The sequence below is a fragment of the Ciconia boyciana genome, chromosome 4, assembly GCF_034638445.1.
Source record: "Ciconia boyciana chromosome 4, ASM3463844v1, whole genome shotgun sequence".
Lineage (NCBI taxonomy): Eukaryota > Metazoa > Chordata > Aves > Ciconiiformes > Ciconiidae > Ciconia > Ciconia boyciana.
The window spans coordinates 61100130-61120864 of NC_132937.1; the positions used below are offsets into that span (position 1 = coordinate 61100130).

The window sequence follows — 20735 nt, forward strand, 5'->3', positions numbered from 1 at the left end:
TCACAGAAGCGTGTTCAGCTTGCATATTGAAGGTAATTATCACAACAGCCTGATAGGCAAGGAAATACATCATCCCATTTACAGAGAGGAAAACTAAACATAGTCCCAGTTCTTTAATGTTACTTGTGACTCACAGTTGTTTAGCTTCCACTGATTTCAGTGGTACCTACATACCTAAATTCTGTTTTTAGACATGGATCAAAAATACTGCAGGCCAATTCCACAAAATGGCTTGGCTATTGCAATGCTGAATAACACTTTCTACACCTGAGAGACTTTCTGTCTCTTAGAGGAATCTGTGACCTACAGTTAAGCACTTAAGCTGTGATATGTACAATTTAAGGATTGCAGCCCAGGTAATACAGCATTTACTGCCCCTGGCTTGTTCCATCTGCTCATCAGGGCTCTCCTGTTCTGTTTGCTCCTCCCCCCAAAAGAAGCTGCCAAATTGTCTAATGGAGGTGCTTGTGTGTGACTGCTCTCTAATGTGGCTTCTGAGCAGAAGGACCACAATCTTTACAGCATCTTTCTTAGAAATTCCTGCTCCTATGGCAAAACCATTTCAAAATCTTAAGAGTAAGTTGGGACATTTTCCTGAACCCAGAATGAGTCCTCTTTAGAGCTCTTTCTCTCTCAGATCGAAGGTGACCTAGCTGAGAGAGAAGGCAGCTAGCCAATTCTTTTTTTTTTTAATGACATTTCATTTAGCCTTTTCTGTGGTCTACAGGCCTCCTTTGGCTCCCCATTTTCCCAGGAATAACTTAAATATTCCTGATAAGTGCTCAGGAATACTTGGAATAAGTAGCTACCAGATCTAAGTATCTACCAGATTTATCTACCAGATTAATGTCTACCACCCCAAATAAGGTTGTATGATGTTATTATCACACTAAGTGTGGCTGGCATGTTTTGATTCCTGCAGGTCAAGTAAAAATTGCTATGGGGATATGTGAACAAGTAGTGTCTAGATAACACAGTTCAGTCTTTAACAGTTTGCATATGTTAGAGTTAAGGTTTTTACAAATCTCACAGCTCTCTGAACAAGTGACTGTGAGGCACTTTCTGGCTTGCAGAATGAATGCAGAAGGCTATAACACACCTGAACTTCTGTGAACATGTTCTCTTGCAACCACAAACTTGTCCTATCTCAATTTGAGGAATTTTTTTTACACTTTCTGTCAAGATTTTTGATACCTAGCTAGTGTATTGCAATGTTAAAGGTGTGCCTGACATCTATAAACTGGAAAATATTGAAATATTCTGTATGTATTCTTTGATCTTATTGCAATTTGTGTCATTGATCCATCTCCCTGTGCTTATGGGGGTGTAAGCTGAAATAAAACTATAGGGGTAAATTGACTAATGCTTTGTCCTTCAAAAATAGGAAGTAACTCATATTTACCATTTCAGCCAAAACCACTGTTTCTCCAGATATCTTTCTCCAGGGGAAAAGAATGCAGCAATTCTGTCTTCATACTTAGCTATTAAAAAATCCCAGCAGATGAAGAAGATGGCTAGGACAGTGATGATAAAGAGTGGCAAGGCTCTCTGAAAGTTCAAGCTGCAGGCTGCAATAACTACTGCCAAGTATGCTGTCACAGAAACAAGAATATACATGTCAGTTAGGTTGGTCTTTTCAAAAACAGAATCAAATCTTAAATTTAAAGGATGTGGTTAAAGTCAAGCCTCTGTTTATCTTTTAAGTGCTTTTCTGACTCTTGGCCTAAATACTGAAAAATTTTGCTTTCATATATAGTGCTGTTACTTACTATATACTCATTGATATGAAAGGTGGCTTTCATCCTATCAAAGCAGGTTATATGCTTTGGCCAAGCCAAGTTCATATCAAACATGTTAATCACTTGGGAAAATGAAACATGTCTACAGAACTGCTTTTTCCTGTGTAAAAACCCTGAATTAAGAACAATGAGTCTTGTTCCTTCTTTCACAGGAGGATGAGTTTATCCAATAAAACTAGAAGAAATACATAAAAACATTTGTCAAGTGCCTGATTTGATGGACCTCTCAAGTAATTGGGAAGTTTAGAAGTAGTTTATTTCGTGAAGTAGCTGTGAAATTATATGTCATTTGGCAGGTTCATTGCTAATTTGTGCTGGCTAATGAAATATTCAGTTCTTGTAAATAATAATCTGATTTTGTCTATGGCAAATAAGGAAGAACTACTGATTATTGTAAGGCAAATTGTTTTTTATGGAATTAAGGTATGAAACCCTGACATGTCTTTAGAACTCACTCACTTTCTTGAGCCAGGATATAGCTGTGCTATGGCAAAGCAAGACAAGCTGATGCTAGGAGGGCAGGATATTCAGCATGCAAGCGGCCCTTTTATAACCACTTTATGGTATGCTGATGCCTATCACACAGACATATTTTAGGTCTATGTGTTCTCAGTGTTCGAGCAGGAGGATCTCAAAAAGAAGCTTGGTGAAATGGAAGGAAACAAACCAAGCTACTGGCTAATCAGGAAAGGGACAGAGAGAATATCTGAATGACTTTGCAGTGCATGCTGACATAAACCACATTTCCTCTAGCAAACATTTTCTGTGGATACCAAGTGATATGGGTCAGAACAGAAAACTTTCATTTCTAGCCTGCTGACTTAAGTTCAGTCCAAGTTGGTGCCTGACTCTTTTTAAAGTGATTTCATGGTTTTGGGCAAGTTTCTAAAACTGTAATTTAATGGACCTCTTGGAGGGGGCTGGTAATGGACTAGACACTAAGACTGAACTACCCTTTTATCCCAAATGTAATTGCTAGTTAGAGTCGAAACATGCTGGAGGAGCAGTGTAGCAACATCTGTGCTTTTGTTAAGTTTGGGAATGAGTGGAGGTTTTGCGATCTGGAGCTTTCTCTGGGACTAAATTCACTTTTACCTCCTTTCAAATTCATTCTTTAAGACAGTCAATAGTTTTTGTGTCAGACAGAAGACAGGCACAGTCCATACTCTCACACAGGTAAACAAACAAGGCTTCAGCAACCCTGGGTGTAATATACTATACCTGTTATTAAAATTCCATAGATCACATAGAGAATTCTGGTTTTATGTTTCTTGCAAAATTCACAGGCTTTATCATATTTCTTTTCTAAATGCCTAGGAAAACACAAAAACCAAACAGAACAGAAACTTAAGATGTAGATAAAAAAGAAGAGTAATTTGCACAGGTAGATCAGGTTAAATTGATCAAAATTTCTCCACTGGAGTATGCTGCACTTGGTAAGCGTTAAATTTGGATCCCAAAGTGCCAAAGAAAATTGTGCCCACATCTGCAGAGCTTTTGAGGGGGACTTCTTTGGTTTGATGTTGGACAAGTAAAAAAGAAAATCTGGCAGATACCTAATGGGCCAATCCATCAACTATCTAACAGGCCAAAGTTAGCAGGCCAGTTTTGCTAGCCTCTTAAGTACAGCTCTTCTGTGAGGAGGTCTGTTAACAGGGTTAGTGCAAACTGGAGAGGTAGTTAAAGATTCAGTGCCCTTTACCAGACCAACAAAGATTGTTAATACAGCCACCCCAGCATTGCTATTTGGAACAGTACTGTTGCTATAGTTGTGAAGGCCAACGGCTGCATTTGTGTGTGCAAAATAACCAATATCCATCTAAAACCTTATTACAGTGTGTATAGATGTTCCTGGATGCTTGAAAATTTGGGTGTTAATTACATTAACTTTTCATCTAAGACTCATCAGTTCATGGAAGCTAAAACAATTTGTTATATTTGAATGTCCTATCTAGTATCTGTTCTTCCAAATATTACATACTTCACTTTCATTCTTTTCTCATCTCACTAAGGGTAACACAGAGAGATTTCATGAGGGAGGCTGAAATTTAGGGAAATATCAGTTAAGGGAGTTAATTCAACACAGATTTCCAGTGGTAAGTATGCTGGTGATGCAGATGTATTTCAGTAACAAAAGCTGTAGCTAAATAAACACCTTTGTATTGTGCATGCTGAAAAAGAAATCACAGCTATAGCTCTGTCTCTCTAAAGCAGTGCCTCACACCCTACAGTCTATAAAGGCAACGTTATATTCAGAGATGCTAATTATCCAGACTGTACTTGTTTGGAAACTAGATGCAGCTGGAGTCAGGTGCACACCAAAATTCAGCATGAATACCCTTCCTTTTTGCACTAAAAAAAAATTAATTGATTTGAAAGAAATTGGAGAGAAACAAAGAATATTAACTTAATTCATATCAGCACTCAGAAGAGCAGAGCAGCAACATACTCCACTAGTGCAGAGAGTAACAGGGTCTCTGAGAAATCTTGATTGCTTTTGATATTTCAGTTTTAGTTCTGGGAATTCCTGTTGCCTCACAAATTATAGCTCTCTTTTTTTAACTTGTAAGAACATTCGGTTATCTACCCAATCTCAGCAGGGAGATTAGATACACCAGGAAAAGAAAGAAAAGAAGAAATGAGAGACAGATGCATGAATAAGCCAGAGTTACTTTATCAAATTTACGGTTCATCCATCAACCAAAAAAAGGAAAAAATAATATCTACTCTCTGTTACTGCTACTTATGAGTCCTTTGGGATTTAACATTGTTATTTTAAGATTACAATTCCTTGTAATCTCTTTTTTGCTCTAACATCTCTCTCTCCCTTGTTATTTTATTAATTTAGGTGATTATCACTTTGGTGCCAGGATATCTTAAATGTTTAGGCATATGTGTCATAAATATGCAGCTCTATTCTGAAAGGTGGCAGAACAAACATCCTCCTTATGAAATCTGGTTAATTTATGAAAGAAACATTACTTTGTAAAAGCTGATCCTATAGGCTTAAAGTGCAGAACGTTGCTAGCGGCTTTTACTTAACCAAAGGTGTTGAAAAAGCAGATATCACTTAAGCACATTTAAAGGAGGACTTTAATGTGAAATATTTTTATATGCCATATTTTTATTTTTAAAAATAAAATATTTTTATTTTATCCTTGCTTGCATTTTGCAACTTAGAAATCCTTTTTCTGGTCTGCATGTACTTTATAAGTGAATGCTAACACCTTGCACATGTAGTGAATCCTTGTTATCAACAGACTGATCTTTCGAAGGGGTTGTGTCTCAGACCACAGGCTATTCAGTACTATCTGTTGAAAGAAATTGATGACACATTCAAAATTGAGGCACACTTTGTGAATGCCCCTTTTGAGCAGATAAGAAGACATTAGATCACATTAGTGCCTGCTTTTAGGAGCTAATTTACCAAAAATAACTTGGTAGAGATACCATTGCCCTTGTCAGGTGCTCAACATAAAAATAAACCTAGGCAAAGTACAAAAGCAAGTACAAAACCGGAGAGCACAGGACAAGCCGTAGCCTGAATGTAATCAGAACAGAGCAAAGTGCTCTTCAGCTTCCAGCTCTTCATAAAGAGCTTTCACTGCCCGAGGCAATGGTACCTGCTGCTGATGGAAGAGCAAGGGGACCTCGGAAACAGTAAGCCCTGTGAATTAAACGTTATTTATCCCTCGGCTCTCCATGGGAGTACAAACAAACAAGAATGAATAAAAAACATAGAGACTTCATCTCTGGCCCAATTCAACCCATCTCTGTGCAGAGATGCCTCTTGTTGAGTGACCCCTGTGGGCCCAGGTTTGAGGGGGAGAGACCCCACTAACCTCATACGGCCATTTGCGTGCCAACACTTGCCTGTGCAACCAGCTTACTTCTGGGGAGATGCTGGATACCTGCCACCGGAGAGGCTTATCAAACTTGGATGTTTGACCTATCAAATATTAGCTTTTGTTTTTGCTAGACAAGACCCTAAATGTTTTAAACAAGAAAGTGTTTCATGTTATGTACTGCTAAAGGAATGACAAATCTCCAAAGAACGGAGAGGAGAAATGAGATAATATTTAAGTGACTTCTAAATACTTTTGCTAGATTTTTGAAGCAGTAGTTTAATATGATGGCATCAGTAAACCTGATCATATTAACAAGTCTTTAAGTTCTGTATGTACAACTCCAAAGGCTAATTAAAATCTTCACAACTACTTCTGTATATAAGCGTATCATTTGTACAGGCATGAGATCTTCCCAAGTAGTCCAATTTGAGTGAGACAAACTCCTATTTGACATACCCAGTAAGTGAATTGCTAGAATCTGCTGATAGAAAGACAGGTTCAAAGCTGAAATGGTGTGCTGTATAACAGAATGCAGTCATAGAAATCAGGGGAAAAGTACAGTATGATTTCTTTGAAGGTTTATATGAAGATTCAATATGACAGAAAAACACTAAGACATTAAAATATAATTTTAAGTATTGTATCTTAATTTTTTTAATGTCTTATACAAGGTTTGTAGTTTTTGCCAGAAAAACTAATCCTCAAGTAAAACGTAGATGTGTGCTTTCACTGTGTGGTCACTTGGCACCAGTGCTAATGAGGTGTAAAAATTCTGCTCTGTCAAAATGGCTTTTTTTGCAGCTATTCTATTCTTGTTTTGCACTGGGGTAAATAGCTATGCAAACTGAGTGACAATAGTGAATCTTTAACTTCCTCAAACAGATCACTGTTTAAGACGTCTCTTTAAAAAAGGCTCTTACGGAAATATTAGAAAAGTACTTAATGTACAAAAAGAAAAAATATTGCTCCTTTAATTTGCAAAGCTTTAGAAGGATAATTCCACAATCACATGTGTCAGTTGAAAGGTATAATAATTTTAAACACAATGCGTTTCTGTATTACACAAATTGCTAGGCAATACAAAGGTCTGTGTAGCACAGGGGTATGGCAGTGAAATTTAGAGCTGTCGCTCCAGAAGCAGAAACATTGGCATCTTATTGCTTAGGCCAGGATGAAGTGAGTGGAAAACTTACTCATGCAAAAGACATTACCCTTTCAAGCGTGGTTGCTCATCATCTACTGACTCATGTTTGTTTTCATGCAGATCACTCTCAATATTGATGTATTCATCCTCCTGGAAAACAGATAGGTGCTGAGGCTGTGAGAGGGGTGCATGCTTGTTAAGTAAGGTGTGAAAAAACAGATCCCCGCTGGCAGATGGCTGAAGCAGTCTCAAGACTTTCCCGTCTGCACTGAGTGCACGGCTCCAGCTCTCCTGTCTGCCACCGATGCTGTGGCCAGTATCGGGCAAACCCAGTGGTTAGACTGTGGCTGTGAACTTTCCCAAGCCGTGCACATCATTTTGAAAGGGGAAATAAATGGGGGAAAAAATACCAGTGTTACTCAGAGCTGAAGAGGGCCCCATACGGAGTACCACTGCATACACGCTGAAAAGTGAGAGCTGCAGGTAGGGATGGTAGAGCTGCTGATTAGCCAGCTTGCCCAGCACCTCCTGTTGACGACCCCCAGTTTTTGTTGCTGAACTTTAATATGGTGGAAACTTTATGTATGGAGAATGGTTAAATTGGGGGGGGGGTTATTGTTTTAAAAATCTAACTAAGCCAATAAATTTATTCTTAAGAAAAGCTGCTGAGAAAAGGTAACAGGTAACAATCCTTTAAAGACAGCTAGCATCCATAGGCTTTGTAGCAGAAACTTGAAATTTGGCCAGATAGCACATTTTCACCAGGAACACGCCTTTTTGCTACCTGAATCCACATAAGCCTGGCTGCACTAAAGCTTCTGAACAACTGCAGTCCGACCTCTGCCATGTTCGAGGCCTGTCCTTGAGGCGGCTGGGAGCAGCACAGCCCCTGTGCAGCCTGGGGCAGCCATGGGGGCTGCCGTGCCCGCCCCGCGCTACTGCCCCCAGCCCGCTCTGCAGGGGCAGAGGGGACGTGCCTGTCCATGGGCACGTACCTCCATGCTCATGGCGGGGCCCACGGAGGGGCCAGCGGCCCGGGGCAGGCGACCGTTGTGTTCAAAGGCAGCAGCGTAACCACACGTGGCCCTTGCGCCGCGCTCGCGCCTCCTCGTTGTAATGCTGTGCCGGGGCAGGGTGAGTGGTCGTCGGCCCTTGGGTGTCTGGCCAGGACCACGGTGAAGGCAGATAGCGTTTTCCTGAGCTGGTGGTCATGTCCTACCCTCTCGAGAGGAGCTGGCTCGCTGTGCCCGGCCACTTGGAGCGGTGGCAGGCTGCAGGTGAGTTTACGTTTTCTTTTTGTGTCACTAGTATTTGTGCTAACACCATTCCCTAAACTGCTGTGTGAAGCAAGGCCCACCACACATCTTGCCCTGGCCCCTGCCTTCTCTCTGGCTTTCCCGCTGCAGGCACCGCTGAAAGCCCTGGGCAGCCCTCGGTTGGTTCCTAGTGAGAGACTTGTACCAGCTCAAAGGCAAAATTAACACAAGGCCAGTAATTAAAATGGTGCGGAGGAGTATGTATGTAGAAGCCACTACTCATTCCCCTAGGAGAAAGCTCCATGTCACACGCACAGGAGTCTCTCAGTCCTCTTCACTGCAGTTTTTGGAGGGGGAGGGTGCTGGGAGTCGTGTGGCTCTGCGGAGCTGCACTGTAACTTTTGCCTGCATTTTCGTTAAACTCAATTTCTTTCTCTCTTTGGTCTTGCCTGTGAAATAAAGCAAACCTGAAAAATGCAGATGCTTCCGCCTACTAAGTTGCTGTTGTTTCTGGCAACTGGGAGCACTCCTCTCAGTGGCTGTAGGAGGTGGACTTCTCACCTGAGGGACACTGAGTGCTGATAGCATTGAAATATCATTTATTCCTGGGCTTAAATTTGGGGTATATTGCATGCCAGTGCTTCTCACAGATTTTTGAACCTACATGATAAATCAGGAGAGTCCAGCCCTCTGGGTTGAAGAGCCATGCTTTCATGTTTGCAGGTGGCTGCACTCCCCATGGCACCATGTCCTCTCTCCTGGTCACAGCTCGAAGCCCATGTCCCACACCTCCTGCCTCTATCCCCACCACCACCCCCAGTGCCCCTGCTTCACGTGGTGCCCAGGGGATCCCTGGGCCAGGAGCTCGCCTGGATCACCCACAGCCTGGCTCTTTGAATTGTGAAATATGCTGTTGTCCTGAGAATATAACCTATTTTTTTCTTTTGAGTATTTCAATATAAAAAGCATCAATCCACACCTTTTTGCATTGTCTACAATGTATTTAAATATGCTCAAAATATTATTATGTGACTATTTTATTGTCACAAATGCTTTCCTACGTCTACATTAAAAGGTGTTAAGAAAATCTGAAATCAAAGATCACTTTGTGTCTAACTCTGTGCACATACACAGGAAAAGGGAGAATGGATCTAAACCCCTTTTCTTCTTATTTTGTGGCCAAACATATCAGATCTGGCTCTTGGGGAGTGTTGGCCCTTGCTGAGGCTAACCCAAGGGCTGCGTGGAGTGTGTGGACTTCTGCCAGCAGGGGTACAGTGAAGTCCATACTCTGCAGAGCCTCAAAATAAACTCGTCTCAGTCGCAGTGTGCCTGAGAAAGTGTCGGTGTGCGTATACGTATCTCTAGTAGAGATACACTTGCACAAAGTAGTGGCTGAATGCTTTCAGCTGAACCTTTTCATCAGGAAATCAGTTTCTTTGATTAAAATCAAGCTTTCATTGACTGCCACTACTTTTCTCCATTTTTCAACAGTTTCAATCAGTTCTGAAAGTCCTTTTATTCTTTTTGTTTTGACGTTTTCCTTTTTGCTGGCTTTTTTGAAGAGGAAGGTATAGGCACCTTCCCCTCCTAGGATCTCTGATCCCAGTCTAGTTCCCAGGAGTGCATTATCAGAACAGTCCAAGTGATCCTTTCCATCACTGTAAATCTGAAATCACTTCAACTTTGAGAGCAGAGGCACTTCTTTGACAGCACGCCTTTGCTTCCTCTGATCATATCCAAAAACCATTGGAAGATAGAAAAGAACAACCACAGCATCAGCAAACCTCTATTTCTTACATACTGCTTCAAGTACCATCACCAAACTTGGCAAGTAGATATTTTTACAACACAGAAAAGTACTGGAACTTTTTAATGGAACTTTTAGAGTAGCAGATTATTTCTGAAGTGTGGATGTGAAAATGTTAATACATGAAACTAGTAAAATATCTGTGGGTTTCTTTGACCTGACTCTTACGCCTTCATAGTGAGCTACTCACTATGTGGGCTTAAACAAAAGTACAGTCAAAAGAAGTAAAAATGGATGTGTTTATTATGATGTCATCTGTATCGTATTCTCCTCTTCTTTCTCTGGTCAGTTGTATGTCAGAGCTGTTGCCTCCAGTTTGTGTTTGTCTGAAATTTCCCCTATTTTGGATGAGCAGGTATTTAGTAATACGTATGCCCTGTCTGGCTGAAAGATTGCATCACTAAACCCGATGTTTCCAGCTTCTCTTTTTCCAACTTCTCATGAGAAAATGCTTCTGTATCAACTCCTCGTCCATAGTATTGCCTCTGATCACCATTTCTGATGCCTCTTTTGTATCTTGTATGAAGCCATTATGACATTAGAAAACATTTTTCTGAATCCTACACATCCTGTCAATTTTCTGTTTTTTCGTCAATGTATTTCTGAGAACAGAACTCACTTCCCTGTCAGTTTATAAATTTAAAATCAAATTCAGGTTTTGTTAAAATATCTGTCTTGGATGTATTATCACAGCCAATTACTGACATTGAATTTGAGGTTTATGAATTTACATAAGGCTATACGAAAGAAAAAAAAGAAAAAAACATACCTGATTAGTATGTACAGTTTTCTTATTTTGTGAATTCTTGATTCTCTGTGAATTGTCTCCGAGACCTTTTGGATTTACAACATCCACACCTTCACTGTCATCCTGGGGCATGACAAGACCAGAAATTGTACCAGTTCAAATCAAAAGCTGAAAGCCTTTGTCATGTGCGGTAAGAACTGACTTATACTCTGATGCCTGTGCTTTCCTGTTTTACTTTGCTAGTATGGGGACCTCAAAACTCAGTGTTCAGAGCTTGGGAGTTCAAGTCCCTGCACTATTACACAACGCTGCGTTGGTTATGGATCATGCTCGACTAATGTGAATCTGCTGTTTTCTTGATCCAAACTCACATGTCCTCCCGGTGCTGTCCTTTGCCTCAGGACAAGTTCAACAAATTTGCAAAGATTTGCCCACCAAGCGCAAAATGGCCTATTTGTGCCTTCCCTCGGTTCTTAGTACCTTTGCTCCAGTATGTATGCTCCTTATGCATGTGCAGTAAATGCATATTTTTTAAAAATACGTACTTCTGTTGCTCTTGGAATAAAACAGCGTATCTTTAAAGACAGCAGTCAGCTTTACTACATTAATTCTTTGTGGTATACCTTTTATCAGAGTGTACCAAGAGTTGAAGACAGCCATAACTGTAACCAGATGTAACCAAAATTATTAGTTCGTTCTTTTGTAACTAAGCAACATAGAGATAGGAGCCAGGTTAGACAATGCTTTAATATTGTGTTTGTACACCTATGGCTATGGATATGCTACTATGCCCAAAGACAATTGGACAAGGAGTAGTATGGACATGCTGCTATGTTCCCAGTACAGCCCCAGCCCATCTTGACAAAGAGTCGAGGGTGGTTAGAATAATTGGATTGTGTTAAGGGTGCCAAATCATTGTTAGGGACCATGCACCATGAAGAAGGAAAACGAGTTACATAAGCAAGGTGGGATTGCGCATGTCCAGAAGAAGGGGTCAACTAAAGGACACACCTGTACGGCCACCAAGGACCACCAGAGACCCCCACAGAAGCCCCTCAGAGCTCAAGGATGCATACGCAATGACCATGCAAATATGATAATTAGTTCCAGGAAATAGAATGAATATGCATGATCAGTCCGGGAAATTTGATGCATATGTATGTAAGTGGACAATATAAGTTTCGGCTGATGTAACCTGTGGTATGCACGCTAGGTGGAACAATCCCCCGTGCATCCGGTGCCATAATGAAGAATGCCTGCTTCTTAATACTACATTGGTGTTAAGGAGTTTGATTCCCGATTTCGGTGACATAACTAGCTCCACTATTTCTACTTCTTTTTTATTATTATTCTGAAGCTGAGTTTTCTTGTTTCTTAATGCTTTGAAGGGTACATTATTTCTTTTTAATGATCCTTGAAGGGCTGGTTCTTATTTTGGTTTTGTAAGAAAGCTGCTTAAACAAAATGTCAGATAACTTATATCTGCAATTGATATAAATGTTTTATATTTCAGTGGTTTCTTATGGCAGCAGTTACAGTATGGTCATTTGACTGTGTTTTATTGCATGAAGTATCTCATTATTTACATGATAATAGAACCAGTAAATTAGTATCTACATTTAGCCTTCTAAGAAAACGATCATTTCCAAATGAACAATACAAAATAAGCTTAATCATAGTAAATTATGATAAAGGTAGGAATAAGCTGTACTACTAGACATAAATTAAATTTTGCCTTTTAGCGGAAACATGACCTTAGAAGCAACCAGGACACTTTTCAGTAACATATTTTCCTTAAAGATACTCTGCCTCTAAACGTCACAAAAAATCCGTTTCAGTAAAAGTGTTTCTGCAACCTTGTGTGTCGGGGAAGAGGAGGGAGTCGCAAGAAGCTGTTGATTCACCTGCCGTGGCCCTGATAGACCAGATGCCGATACATCAGTTCCGTTCCTTCTAAGAGAAGAGTATCTTTGCATTCCCTTAAGAGAGACATATTTCTTTTTTGAAAAGCACCTCTGATACTCATTTGCCTTCTAACCATGCTGTCTTAGGGGTTTGCCATAGTAGCCCCTGCAATCGACAATGAAAGCCTCTAGTGTACACTCCATACAGTGCAAAAAAAAAATTATCACAAGAAGCAGTGCTTAACTGTAGCATTGAAATATATAATATATTAAAAATACTATACAGGACAGCATAGTGAAGTCAAAGTGAAGTCGAATTACAGTTCTGCAATTGACATGCACAACCCCCCTGGGGATAGTCTCTTTGAAGATTTCTATACTTGTTGCTGAGCAAGAAAAAGCAGAGATTTCTTAGGACTTTTCTCAGCAAACATGTGGAAAACAGTAAGCATGTGAGTTGCTGTCCACAAGCAACAGAAGCGCAGAATAATTTGTGTTGGAAAAAACCTCTAGAAGTCACTTTGTCCAACCCACTGCTCAACTGCAATAATTACATAAGAGTTTCATTTATAGAGTAATTAAAATATATGAATGTACGAGTAATGTAACAGAAAACTAGTAAGAGCATCACATGATTGCTGGAACTCTAAATAACCCATACGGCAGAATGATACATTTATGTTATTTTCTGTAAGCATAAAAAGCACTCATTTCAACTGGTCATACCACATTTCTGGCATATTCCAAATTCAGTAAAAACTGAACTTGTTTCAATACTATTGTATCAATAGTATCAATTACTATTGATAACAAGTTTACTTCAGTAAGAGACTACTTCTGTTGACTAAAACAGTCTTTGAATGAGTGCCATGAAGCTGAGTAATTTTCTTATATTTCACAGCTAATTCTTCAAGTACAATCTTTTCATCCTTCACTTTATACAATTTTTAAATTTCATTTGGTGAAAACGCATGTTATTTAACCCTACCCCTTGAAGAAAGATAATTCTTTTTAATTTCTCATAAGAATAGCAATATTCAAGTGACAAATAAAACTGCTTATTCCTTTTTCCTGTTTGCTTACGGTCTTTCTGAGTTTGCTGAAGGAACTCCTCACCAAAATGTCAATCTATCTGTGCTTATCATATGCTGTTGCAGATTGCTACCTAAGCATGGGCAGAAAAGCTTCTACCTCATTTGCCCAGTATCCTTCTCCACCTCCCTGAAAATGTCTGCAGAACAAAACATTGCAACAGAAAATGGGAGTTCAAGCCTTAGGGACTATAGCCAGCAGAGCCCTGGCTAGAGCACAGGCCAGATGCAGCAATATGCCAAGGCACTTCTGAACCTACTCAGCCTGAGTGACATAAAGAAGCAGGAAGTTAAAACCGAATTGGAGAAGCTTGGATGGGAAAATTCTCTTCCTTTTAGGCCACACTTGAAGGATTACAGAATTGCTCCAGCTACTTTGAATGTTGACAATATGAAAAGTGTTATGCAGTTCTGCTTTCACACTCTGCTGTACTTTTACTGATTGGCATTTCCTGCTTGTAAAATATTTGATTAAACAGCAAGCACACAGAGCTATCTCTTACTTGTAGGTGAAGTGCTATTTCAATGTTTGTTTAGTTCCCTCTAGATGAGCAGTTAATTTGCCAAGTCTTGTTGCATAACTACATTCTTTGACCTTCCCTCCTATCTCCTCTCTGTCTTTTGAGAGGGGATTGGTTTTGTGAAGAGCACATCATAACTTCTATCGGTTAACAACAGCACACACACTAGAGTAGATGGTTTTCCACCCCTGCCAGTTAGTGATGAAAACAGATTGGCTATCAGAGCATCCAGGCAGCTGCTTAAACTGTTTATGGTTTAAGGGTGGGTCACTACATTAGCTTTGGAGATTGGAATCAGGGTACTTAAGGAGATCAGTGTAAAACAGATGCTTCAAAAGCAAATGTTTTAAGTTACCATGTTGGATTTCAGATTGCATTCAGTCAGCTGAAATTAAGCCATCTGATTTACGGTTCAAAACTTTGCTATTAATACTCAGTGTAATTGAAGACCATTCATCTAAGTTTTCCCCCATGTGCTACCTTTTGCTAGTCAGAGTGTCAAGACTCTGAAGGAGTTAAAATGCATTTTAAATATTGAGGAAAAATTTTTTCAACCAATAATCATAGCATTCATAAATTCCTGTCAAGTGATAAAATTCAGTGTACAGGGCAGAAGGGATGAATGTTCATTATCCATATTTTAAACTATAGTAAATGAGCTGTAGAGACAGCAGATAAGAAACATGTACTGCCAGATTTAAATTCAGCTGGCTGAATCTTCATGAGGTGTTTTGAAATGAGTTGTACATGAGGCTCACCCACCTCTGAGTACATTAGTGTTTTCTTTTAAAGCTTAAGTTGTCAGTCTTGAGTAGGATAGTTGGATAGTATCCTGAAATGCAGGATAAACAAGTTAAAATGATAGACTGGCACAAGCTGGCCATAAAAAAAGAAATAGGAAATCCATTTGCTCTCAGAGCAAGTAAATGTATGAGAGGCAGAAAGCCAAATCCAGAAAAACCTGAAACACGGAAAAAAAGATCTGCACATTCTTGAGAAGATAACAAGGTGCACATGACCCCTGCAATTACAGCATTCAAAACATCTGTTGATGACAAGCAGGAACACAATGAGGATGACAAGGACAAAAATCCTAAAAATGGTTTTCACAAGGAATATTTACTTAGCCTGAGAAGAAAAGAGCCTAAAGGTATAACTAACTTTCAATATTTCCTGTAAGAGATGGGGTAGTATGTCACAGTTAATTTTTTTTTTTTAAATCAAGCATGGCTTTGGAAAGCAAGTTTTGAAAATGTGGAAAAGGACTGCATAATTTCCTGCCTGGATCTGATGGAGTTATGCAGTGCAATGCCTTCGTAATTTCCAACAGGAATTACAACAACAATGCCCATGAAATGTAAATTCTTAATAGTGCCTATAGTCTTAATTAACCAACCAGACAAGAGTATCTAGGAAGCTGTGGAGAATGGGAATAAACACAGAAATAAATGGCATTTTTTTAACATATGTTATAAGCTTGTTTGAATGAAATGGAGCATGAAAGCTGCATGTATTATGGCAGTACCAATGTCCTTATGTAGCATGAGTAAAAGGCAGAATTTTAAAGGCGATCCTTCCTCAGGTCAGCTTCTTAAGAGCACCGTGTGCTCTGCTACAGAAACAGGTACCAACTGCTTAATGCATCATAACACTGACAACAGGATGCCAGTGAACAGTAAATATTTATTAGCTGTTATCTTCCCTTTGCATTGTAGTTATTTTATGTTTACCTATGTTCCTTTTAAAAGTCAGGGAGTTTTTTGGCCCCACCTACCATTCCTTTTTATCAGCCAGCTGTTATCATTCCTTGAGGAATGAATGTGACTTGTTGTTTAATGTCATCATTAGCAGAGACCTGAATCATCAGAACTGATTAGGTAAAACCTTTGTCTCTTAAATGAGGGCTAAACACAAGCTAGGTAAATCCAATCTCAGTTTTAGGGTTATTGTTAGTGTTGCAGGGTTTCTGACCAGGAAATTCTGTGGGCAACTGTAGTGATCCTTCAGCCAGTGTCATCACAAACAAGTTAACTGAACCACATTGAATGCAAGAGACACAGTAGTGTTTCTGTACATTATGTATGACATTATTGTAGATATAGATACAGAATGTATTACATTGGCATGTAGACACTTAACATGGACAATCTTCTGAATAGCGATGAGACTACGAGGACAATGACTTGGGTTCCTTAAATTGCATGACATACTTAAGGCAAAAAAAATATTAAAAACCTGAATGTCTCGGTATAAACAGTGTGGCAATCTATTGCTTTTAGCTATGAAGTAGCATCCAAAGCAGGTAACTTTAGCGTGTAGGTCTTAACAATTGCATTGGGGTTTTATTAAGGTTATGTTGCACTGAAGGGTAGGAGGGTGCTTGGGAAGACTGGCAGTGTGGGTAGAGCTATGTATCTTCTTAAAACCAATACAAGAAGCTTACTCATTGTAATACACCCAAATGGCTGTTAGTAACTGAGATGTCCCTAATACCAAAGCAAGAGAGAGAACAAGAGGTACAGCAGAGCTGTACATTTGGGTTTTGTTGTCTGTTTTCTTTTGAGACTGTTTTGAGCTGTTAATGAGGTAAAAAGTTGCTTCTGGATCTCCCAGGTATTGGCATTATCACAAGACAATAAAGCAGGACCTGCAGTTTTTGATGCTATGCCTATAAACAGTTTAAGTGGAATCGGTGTAGTGTACAAAAGAAGTAGCTGATGTTTTGCAGGATCATGCATTTTTTAAAATGTGTTTGATGGTATTAATAGAACTTTATGTTACATGGATGCATGCCCTCTCTGAAAGTTAACATTGGTTAATTGATTTCTGAGTGTCTACTACAGTGTGACTGAAAAGTTTTATGCTTCTGTGATGCAGTGAAAATCCCATCATAGTACAGAAGGATGTGTGTGTTTAAATATCAACAGCCAATGTGAAACTGAGAAGAGCTCAAATAGTTATCTCCCTTTGACCATTGGTATGTGTGCTGGTTTTGGCTGGGATCAAGTTAATTTTCTTCATAGTAGCTAGTATGGGGCTATGTTTTGGATTTGTGCTGAAAACAGTGTTGATAATACAGGGATGTTTTAGTTACTGCTGAGCAGTGCTTACACAGAGTCAAGGCCTTTTCTGCTTCTCACCCCACCCCACCAGCGAGTGGGCTGGGGGTGCACAAGAAGCTGGGAGGGGACACAGCTGGGACAGCTGACCCCAACTGACCAAAGGGATATCCCATACCATATGGCGTCATGCTCAGCATCTAAAGCTGGGGGAAGAAGAAGGAAGTGGGGGACATTCGGAGTGATGGCGTTTGTCTTCCCAAGTAACCGTTACGTGTGATGCCCTGCTTTCCTGGAGATGGCTGCTCATGGGAAGGAGTGAAAGAATTCCTTGCTTTGCTTTGCTTGTGTGCTCAGCTTTTGCTTTACTTCTTAAACTGTCTTTATCTCAACCCACAAGTTTTCTCACTTTTACCCTTCCGATTCTCTCCCCCATCCCACCGGAGGGGAGTGAGTGAGCGGCTGTGTGGGGCTTAGTTGCTGGCTGGGGTTAAACCACGACAGTATGACTAGTAGAAAGGCAGATTACTCTATAGTACAAACTCTTCAACCTGTTAGAATCCCTCCACAACAGAAGGCACAACACCTCTCATTCTTGACATCATAAAGCTCTGATATGATCCTTCATCCATCACTTGTTAGCCTTGAGCTGCTTTGTATTACGTTGAGAGCTGTTTTCTCAACTTATTTACTTTATAAAACAAACTACTTAACCCGGGTTTATTTTGTCCCTGTCTTATTTTTTCTGTCACTTTGTGCATTAATCATTAAATGACTCAGGTACATCTGAAGGTACCTATGGAGTGCAGTCCCACACTGATACTTAAAATGGCTTAACTTAATCCCTTTCCAGAACACTTTTATATTTTGTGGTTTAGGGAAGATACTCATTGCTTAATAGTAGAAGACACTGTATCTTGGAGGAAGAAAAGCATTCACCCCTTGTGCAAGAAAAGCTTAAGTACAAGAAAATAGGAAAAATGATGAGATTGTTTTCTTCTCAGTGGCTTCCACTGAAAAGCGATTTATTTTTCTATATGCAGAAGTTTACCTGTTTCCTTCTGTGTCTTATTTCTCTAGGGAGTGACTTATATGTTGAGTCAGAGATAAACAGTGTAAATGTAAATGTGAACACCTCCTGGTGTTCCAGGAAAAAAAAAGTAACCAGAAAACCTGACTCGGGCCCCAGGTTTCATTGTTGGACAGTCTCCATGACTTGACCTTTGAATTATTTAAATCAGAGAGGATCTGCAGGCTCTTGCAAACCTCTGCAATGGACAGGAAAGGAAGCACCTGGGTTCCCTGCACATTGCCCAGGTGAGCTAGCTGCGTAAGGCAGAGGATTATCTCGAGCCACTGTACTGTGCTCCACAGAGACTGCTGAGGGAAGAGGTGATTTGCAGCTTTGGTCATTCAAGAGCGTTTGGCACGGAGCTTCTGCAGCTAGGGTGAGACTTCTTTCCTTCATGGGTTTGTAGGCACAGATTTTGGAAGCTGACTGCACTATCTTATGCACACATTTTGTGTGAAAAATACAGCCAGGATTAAACTCTCTCTTATCTCATTCACTTGAACTAAGTGAGACCCAAGTTCAAATTACTTGTCTATCTATCTGCTCTGAAGCATAGTTGCGTTGAGGGTGCTCTGATTACCCAGGAGAATGCCCTAACCACTGGGCTATCATGTTTTAAGAGGGTTATCTCTCTGTCTCCTTTTGAAGCTGTCCCACTTAGTGTGAATTATTAACTATTGACTGGACTAGGGACTTGACCCTAACTCTGTTACGTTCCACAAATATTCCCTGACCGGCAGATTATCAAATCAGTCTATTGTTTATCTACCTCTATAGCCCAATGAATACATATACAGAAAGGCTAGGTATCACTGGTGTTACATAATATTCCACATGCTTAGCATCTACAAAGACCCTTCTGTGTTACTTGGAACAGCGTGGGCTGATATTCACACCCACTACCGGCTATCCTTCCTGCTAGCTGAGCTCAGGGGCAGCGCAAGGATCGGAGGCTGCAGAGGAGAGCGAGGGGTACTTGGCTAACAGCACCCTTCAGAGCCACTGTCTCTCCCCAACCTGTTCTACCTTTAGTGAACAGTGTACAGTGAACTGGCCTGGCTGTGGGTTTACAAATTTCTGTTTGTCCCTGCTCTAATTCCTTTGAAAGCACAGGGATGCTGGGCACTGAGAAACAATAACTAACCGGTTACCAGTTTTTTTGGTGCTTCTGCTTTTGAAATCCGAATTTTTAAAATAGCTGTTAACATTACTTTATGTGCATAATACACAGAACCTTCTGGGTTGGCTCGGCTCCTTACGTCCTCTCTGTGCTCTTCTTGGGAGCAGAACAAGACAATTGCACTTATTTTATGCATGGAAGAAAGAAGATACGCCCCACTGTGATTACATGATTATTTTTCTCATATTATTAATATATATTGCTTTGATGAGATATATGCCTGCTGCATAATGACAACCACTTCTTCAACAGAACTGTGAATTACCTATACTCAGGACAAAGCAGCAACTGATACAGCAGATGGGAGAGGTGGATTAGCTAGTTGTGAGATCCATCAGCCTATGAAATATTACTGAGTCAGGAGACTTTTCAAAGATATCAGTATACCAGGCAGCAGATGAAGGCAATAAGTGGAGCCTACTCCTGAATGTGTCGATTGTGCTCCAGCTTTTTATACAAGAGCCTTGTAACTTGGCAGGATATCAGTGCAAAGCATGTGGGATGTTGTAAAACATCTGCAGGCAGAGAGCAGAAATTGTTTTTTCTTTGTTCAGGGACTGATGTAAGCATTGTTCATTGACTTTAAGTCCTTCCTCTTCCCCACAAAAGCAAAGGAAACCACGCTTACCTGGAAGGCCAAATTTTGCACTCCTGAGTGATCACGGGTGGTCTCCTTCAGCTCCATGTGCCTAGCATGGGAAGGAGAGTTTTGGGTGAACGTTGAAAGCTACTTGCAGCACAGGGCAACAGCAACCAGCATGTGGTTAATCCATCCACAGCGTCTGAGTATCACTTGAAGTCTACTTAGCTGGAGGCACTCTCAGGTTGCTCGTGGTTACTCATAGCTCCACCTTCTTGCTCCCCTGGCACAGCCCCTTTTGGCCAGCGTGGGAAACTGAATTCAATGTTTCTTGAGAGAAGAAGGGAGGAATTCTGCGAGTCCCAAGAGGCCAAGGTGTCTCTGGGTGATCCCCAAAAGCCGATGTGTGTACTTATATGACTTCTGGCTTTCCTCACTTGCTTGGCGGAAAATCTTCCCCACCCAGATCTTTGAGAGGTCAACACAGTTTTTGTCATTTTAACAGCTATTCTCAAGTCACTGTTTCTGCAATGTTATCGTGGCTCTATTTTCATAGTGGTTAGGGACTTCATCTAGCAAGAGAAAACAAGGGAAAACTAACAACTCCCAGGCCTCCAAGAAATACCAGTTACGCATTTTCAGTTGGCATGCCAATTCTTATGGCACAGGGTCATTTGGTTATCTATCCTCAGATTACTCACCTTTAACTGAAGAGTCTTCTAA

At 40.4% G+C, this 20735-nt stretch overlaps 1 protein-coding gene across 1 annotated transcript in view; it reads right to left on the minus strand.

Annotated features, from left to right (window-relative positions):
* The window catches only part of SLC28A3 (solute carrier family 28 member 3), a 45168-nt gene extending 25051 nt beyond the window's left edge, over window positions 1-20117 (minus strand). The window contains exons 1-5 of the mRNA XM_072860934.1: window positions 20061-20117; window positions 10627-10728; window positions 6859-6941; window positions 3021-3112; window positions 1403-1592 (exon numbers count right to left, since the gene is read on the minus strand). Of these exons, the coding sequence (XP_072717035.1) occupies window positions 1403-1592; window positions 3021-3112; window positions 6859-6941; window positions 10627-10728; window positions 20061-20117 (524 nt within the window). The remainder of the gene's footprint in view (window positions 1-1402; window positions 1593-3020; window positions 3113-6858; window positions 6942-10626; window positions 10729-20060) is intronic.
* Between the last annotated feature and the right edge of the window lie 618 nt (window positions 20118-20735).